Source organism: Sinocyclocheilus rhinocerous, unplaced genomic scaffold (genome assembly GCF_001515625.1).
Source record: "Sinocyclocheilus rhinocerous isolate Xijiao unplaced genomic scaffold, SAMN03320098_v1.1 scaffold185, whole genome shotgun sequence".
Classification (NCBI taxonomy): domain Eukaryota; kingdom Metazoa; phylum Chordata; class Actinopteri; order Cypriniformes; family Cyprinidae; genus Sinocyclocheilus; species Sinocyclocheilus rhinocerous.
The window spans coordinates 1,145,669-1,151,505 of NW_015662163.1; the positions used below are offsets into that span (position 1 = coordinate 1,145,669).

The 5,837-nt window shown below is 36.2% G+C and overlaps 2 protein-coding genes across 5 annotated transcripts in view; both read right to left on the reverse strand.

Annotated features, from left to right (window-relative positions):
* cad (carbamoyl-phosphate synthetase 2, aspartate transcarbamylase, and dihydroorotase) overlaps positions 1-5,837 on the reverse strand; it is a 44,133-nt gene that overhangs the window by 28,685 nt on the left and 9,611 nt on the right. For all 4 annotated transcript variants that reach the window (XM_016537520.1, XM_016537519.1, XM_016537518.1 and 1 more), the window contains exons 2-7: positions 2,945-3,084; positions 2,706-2,835; positions 2,458-2,600; positions 2,215-2,356; positions 1,847-2,018; positions 639-824 (exon numbers count right to left, since the gene is read on the reverse strand). In XM_016537520.1, the coding sequence (XP_016393006.1) occupies positions 639-824; positions 1,847-2,018; positions 2,215-2,356; positions 2,458-2,600; positions 2,706-2,835; positions 2,945-3,084 (913 nt within the window). The remainder of the gene's footprint in view (positions 1-638; positions 825-1,846; positions 2,019-2,214; positions 2,357-2,457; positions 2,601-2,705; positions 2,836-2,944; positions 3,085-5,837) is intronic.
* On the reverse strand, positions 4,848-5,827 carry LOC107727605 (epidermal retinol dehydrogenase 2-like). The gene is made up of 4 exons (XM_016537522.1): positions 5,753-5,827; positions 5,472-5,616; positions 5,259-5,384; positions 4,848-5,121 (listed from the first exon to the last, which is right to left on the reverse strand). Exons 1-4 carry the CDS (start codon positions 5,766-5,768, stop codon positions 4,953-4,955), a joined length of 456 nt encoding a protein of 151 aa, XP_016393008.1. The 5' UTR covers positions 5,769-5,827; the 3' UTR covers positions 4,848-4,952.

Consider the following 5,837-nt stretch of genomic DNA (forward strand, 5'->3'; position numbering starts at 1 on the left):
AAACGAGCCATTTTTGGAGCTTGATTAAATAAATGCTTTGTTTGTAATGAGGAGGATGTTTTAAGCTTGAAACTTGCAGGATGTTTTAAAGGGGTCATACGACGCGATTTCAAGTTTTCCTTTCTCTTTGGAGTGTTACAAGCTGTTCGTGAATAGATGAGATCCCTAAAGTTGCAAAGACTGAAGTCTCAAACCCAAAGGGATATTCTTTATAAAAAGTTAAGACTCATCCACGCCCTCCTAAACCACCTTGTTTAAACACGCCCCCCACATGTCTATGTCACGATGTGGGAAGATTTGCATAACACCGCCCAAATGTTCACGCAAAGAAAGAAGGTATAACTTTGATTCTCGCTGTAGTATTGTTGCCGCCGCCGTCATGTCGTGGAGACGCTGTGTGTTTCGTTGTGAAAGCGAAACTACTTTGTTTGGCCTTCCCAAAGAGGACGATATCCGCTTCGTCATGCCTAGAGCTGATCCGTGCTGGTCGCTGAGGAACTACATCAACTTCGCGCTGTGAATTGCCGACACAAAATAATGTTATTTTTAGCAACATCATTTGACCCCTTTTAAAAGCATATAAGCCCATTGATACTGTATTTATGTAAACAAGACACAAATGACAAATGAACGCCAACCTGAAGAGCGGTTTGTGATTGTGAACGATGCCCTCACTGGTTTTGTCATTGGCGTTGGTGAAGAGCACATCCCAGGCTTCTGGAAGAGTATTGGGATCCACAGCAAACCCATGATTCTGAGAGGTGATGAAACAACGATTTGTTCCTTTATGGATGCAGGGTTGGTTATGGCCACGATTACCATACCTGAAATACACAAAGACCATGAATGAAGTTGTAGCTTTTAAGATGCACAATTAAGTGCTACTCAGACATAAACCATATCTGAAATAACCCGCTCACTGTTCTCTTCTGAAGAAAGGCCTGTTGACTGGCTTCTCACCTGGCCTTGAGCACAAGCAAAACAAAGCAACTATCCCAGGACTCTTAGAAAAACACTACCGCTTATCCCAGAACCAGACTAGCCTACCCCAGCTCCTGACTAGACTGCTGAGCTCAGCAACTAGATATCACACCATGCTGCTCCTTCATGATAACTGGAATGGCATGGGAAGGCCAAGGAAGCAGCCTTTTGTTCCTCTACAAACCCCTTAATCCACTAACCATAAAGTGATGCTGTCTGGTTTAATCACACAGCAAAAATCCTAATATTATTATTATGCTGTATCTTTAACTTGTTTTAACAACAAATCAAGTAAAATTTTCCTTCAGGTACAAAATATTAAGAATGTATCTTGAACATAAGAGCATTATACTACTAACCTCACTATAAGAATACTTTTCTAAAAGCTATTTTTACTAAATATCTTTCTGCAGCTTCAAATGCATTAATTTTTACTTTTGTTTACTTCATGTGATTTTAATAATATGCTTAGCTATCCATCAATTTGTCTTTAACAAATGTGATGACAACATCTAATAAAGGGTTAGTCCATCCAAAAATAATAATTTAAAAAAAAAGGTAATTATTTACTTGACCCTCATGTTGTTACAAATCTGTATGACTTTATTCTGTGGAACATAAAAGATGACATTTTAGGTAATGTCTATATTTTTCTGTTCATACAATGAAAGTCAGTGGGCTTCAATGTTGATTGGTTCCCATCATCTCAATTTCTCCTTTTGTGTTCCACAGAATAAAAATGCATCCGGGTATGGAATGACAAGAGGATAAGTACATGACAGAATTTTCATTTTTGGGTGAACTATCCTAAGGAAATGTGCTTTAGAAGTCTGCAGAAAGTGAAAAGAATGAACACATTGCTTACTTCATTTTGTATGTCTTTGCACCAATGACCAAAGATAGAAGCTGATGGCCCAGACAAATCCCAAAGACAGGTTTGGGATTCTCCACACATGCCACATTCCGTATATTCTCTACAGTCTCTTTACAGTACTCAGGATTGCCAGGACCATTGCTGATGAACAACCCATCAAAATCTAAAGAAACGGAAGCACAGTGATATAATTTTCTACTCGTTTTTAGAATTACTATTAGCATTTACAGTCTGATTTTCTAATCATGTAAAAAATGTTCTAACCCTTAAACAGCATATTACCATGCATCTTTATAAATGTATTTAAACAACTACAACATATCCTTCAGTAATACGTGGGAAACAGTGCCATGCCTCACCATTGCTATCTAGAGGATAATCCCAGGGGACAACGGTGACCCGGGCACCTCTCTGGCAAAAGCAACGTATCTGGTTGTACTTGATGCCACAGTCTATGGCAGTGATTCTCACTGTGCCCTCTGGATTAAAAACTTTTGGTTCCTGTTGAATCAGGTGTAAATAACAAGAAATAAGAAGCAAGAAGCTGTCATTACACAACATTAATCACAATAAAAGTAATCTAAGAATATCAAGATACTTACTTTCATGGAGACTTCTTTAACAAGATTCCGGGTGTCTGGATTGTCAAATGGAATGTCATTGGCTGAAGTTCCTTCCACCACAAGTTTCCCCAACATGGTTCCCTTTTCTCTGATCTTTTTGGTCAAGCTTCGAGTGTCAACCCCTGATTTCACGGGAACATTAGCATTAATTCCAAAACCCAATCACTTACTTTATAATGCTTAAATCAAAACTAATTCTTGGTTAAGAAGAACTTGCACTGACTGACCTTCAAGCCCAGGGATGCCTTGCTCTCGGAACCACTGATCCAGAGACTTGGCTGAGCTCCAGTGACTGGGATTCTCAGAGAGCTCCCCAACAATAAGAGCAGCGGCATGGATTTTGGAAGATTCAAACCACTAGACCACCAAGAGAAATATTTAGAACACATCATACCAGTAGTATTAGAACAATCAGCTTTAGAAGAAATATAACATTAAAAGTATGGATACAAAAAAGTAAAAACACCTTGCTGAGTCCAAACTCTCCATCTTCATCTTTAGGAACACCGTAATTGCCAATCAGCGGATATGTCAGAGTTAGTATTTGAGACTTGTAAGAGGGATCTGTGAGAGCCTCTGGATAACCCACCATTCCTGTCTGGAAAACTGAGGACACACAATACATGACTTAGTAATTTACTTAATATTTTCCAGTAATTGCAAGGGCATTAGATGTTATATTGAACTTTTTCCATATTTTTAGAATATGCACAGGGTGCCCATTAAGCTTCATCTTTAATTAATAAATATCTTGGATAAATATACAATATCAAAAAATGAAAAGAAAAAAAAAAAGAAAAAAATTATACCTGTCAAACTTTTTAATTTCTTATATTCAATATAATATAATATAATATAATCTTATATTCACATTTTCCACATTTATTTTATATGGAGAACATTGAGAACTAGGAGGGACACTTAAAATTATGGAATGCACTTCCTTTTAATATCAGAAATGCACCAACCCTGGATTACTTTAAAAAGTTGATTAAGACGCATTTATTTAAGGTTGTGTTTAATTAATTATTGTATTTTTGTATTGCTCTTTTTGTGTTTTAGTTTTACTATAGCACTTTGGGTTTAAGAAAAGCGCATTACAAATAAAATGCATAATTATTATTATTATGAAACATTTTAGTAATTCAAAAAATCTAACATATATATATATATATATATATAGTCATGGTAAACGCTATATATATAAATAAAATAGGAAAAGCATTTTTAATGCACGTTAGTAGTAGAATGGGATGAAATTCCAAAGAAATATTTTTTCTCCTTTTTTTGTATCATGTCAATTTCCCAGCATAAGTGATTTAACGTTACAGTGATTATGCAGTTACTTTATAGATAGACCAATTTCACCCATTATAGCAAATATATTGTATATTTATAACCACACTAGTGAAAATCAGAAAGAGTTCTAAAGATTTAATGCCACCTCCAGATCCAGATCCACTGGTATTCTCAGTTAAATGAATTTCACCCAAAGGTGAAAATTTACTCACCTTCAGGCCATCCAAGATGTAGAAGAGTTTGTTTCTTCATCTGAACAGATTTGGAGAAATTTAGTATTACATCATTTGCCCACTAATGGATCCTCTGCAGTGAATGGGTGCTGTCATAATGAGAGTCCAAACAGCTGATAAAAACATCACAATAATCCACAGGTAATACACACGACTCCAGTCCTTTGAGTAATGTCTTGTGAAGTGAAATGTTGTGTGTTTGTAAGAAACAAATCTATTATTAAGACATCCTTCCAAACTTCTAATCTTTGCTCCCGGCTAAAATTATGAGGCCTCCATCCATAATATTGCTTTCTACAGTGAAAAAGTCATCTTGTCTGAATCAGGAGAGAAATCTGCACAGATCAAACACCATTTACAAGTGAAAATAGTGCACAATTCTAAACAAATATGTTGGTGGGTTTTAATGTGAGAGGACGTGCAACTTTTCATTTCACAAAACTATTTGTGAATTGATGGACTGGAGTCATGTGGATTACTGGTTTATTGTGATGTTTTTATCATCTGTTTGATCTCTCATTTTGACGGCACCCATTCACTGCAGAGGATCCACTGGTGAGAGATCCAAGTGTAATGCTACATTTCTCTAAACTTGTTACGATGAATAAACAAACTCATCTACATCTTGGATGGTGTAAACTTGGAAAGAGTCAATTTTCTGAAAATGTTCATTTTTGGGTGAACTATTCCTTTAAACTGAGCAAAAATGAATATATTACAGAGTATGTAACATACAAATGTGTATGTATATACGTATGAAACAAAAATTTGAATATTTTGAATTTGCTATTGAATTTGAGAAGACAAATTAACCCCAGAGAGAGAGAGAGAGGGGAAAAAAGGAATTTATTCACAGTTCTGTAATTATTTAACACAGGTATACTTGAGTAGACTGATATTACTCATACATTTAAGATCACTGGTGATTTACACTGTTTTTTGCTAGTTGTAATAGATAAGAGTGGTTTGTGGATCACTGACACTGTCATTTCGTTGGCGCTGAGGCTTTTTGTAGCTGATAATGGGTACAGGATCCCCCCTGAAGTGATCCATCAGATCCATGCCACCAATGAAGTTCACAAAGATGATGCCCAGTTTGGCAGGCATGAGACTGCAAGAACAGGTCAAGGTAATATTGTGGTTGTTGAGATGTATTCAATTTAATACAATTAATTACGTAATCATTAAATGTTGATTAATAAACTGAATTTAAATCTACATTAACAAGCATTTAGAGGCCTAAAATACCTCTTAAGTGCCACCAAGAAATGTAGACTTGAGGGTAACAGCAAATACATCTTCTCCTGTAGTATTGCATCCACAATTTGTTTTGCTACATATCTCTGATCCAAGATTGGAAGAAAGGATGGTCTCCTTAGCAAAGGTAGAATATCAATGTTACTGCATCACAAAGAGCACAAATTTCTAATGAGCTTTCGTATGGAAATTGTATTGACTTACTTTGTTTGACATCCCCTAAACATTTTGGTATTTAGTAGATAGGGACACACTATTGTTGTTTTGATTCCTTCCTTTTTAAGGACAAGCAGCTCCAGTGCAACAGATTCTGCAAAGCTCACTGCTGCAGACTTGCTTGCACAATAGTCTGTGGATAAAATGTGTTAGCAATCCTAATCCATTTTTAAATTGTATCCTAATTTAATACTGAATTTAGGACATTGCACATTCATGATTTAGTGTTGCACAGTGACAGTGTCTCTGAAATCCCTTTACAAATATACCTGCAAGGGCGTTCATTGCAAACAACGCTCCATGGCATGCCACACAGACCAGATGCCCATGGTTTCGTTGCAACATAGCTGGGAG

Coding starts and splice junctions, on each gene's coding strand:
- LOC107727605 (XM_016537522.1), bottom strand. Junction 5,385..5,471: donor TTTAGGGGATGTCAAACAAA/GTAAGTCAATAC, acceptor ACCTTTGCTAAG/GAGACCATCCTTTCTTCCAA. Junction 5,122..5,258: donor TTCTTGGTGGCACTTAAGAG/GTATTTTAGGCC, acceptor CTGTTCTTGCAG/TCTCATGCCTGCCAAACTGG.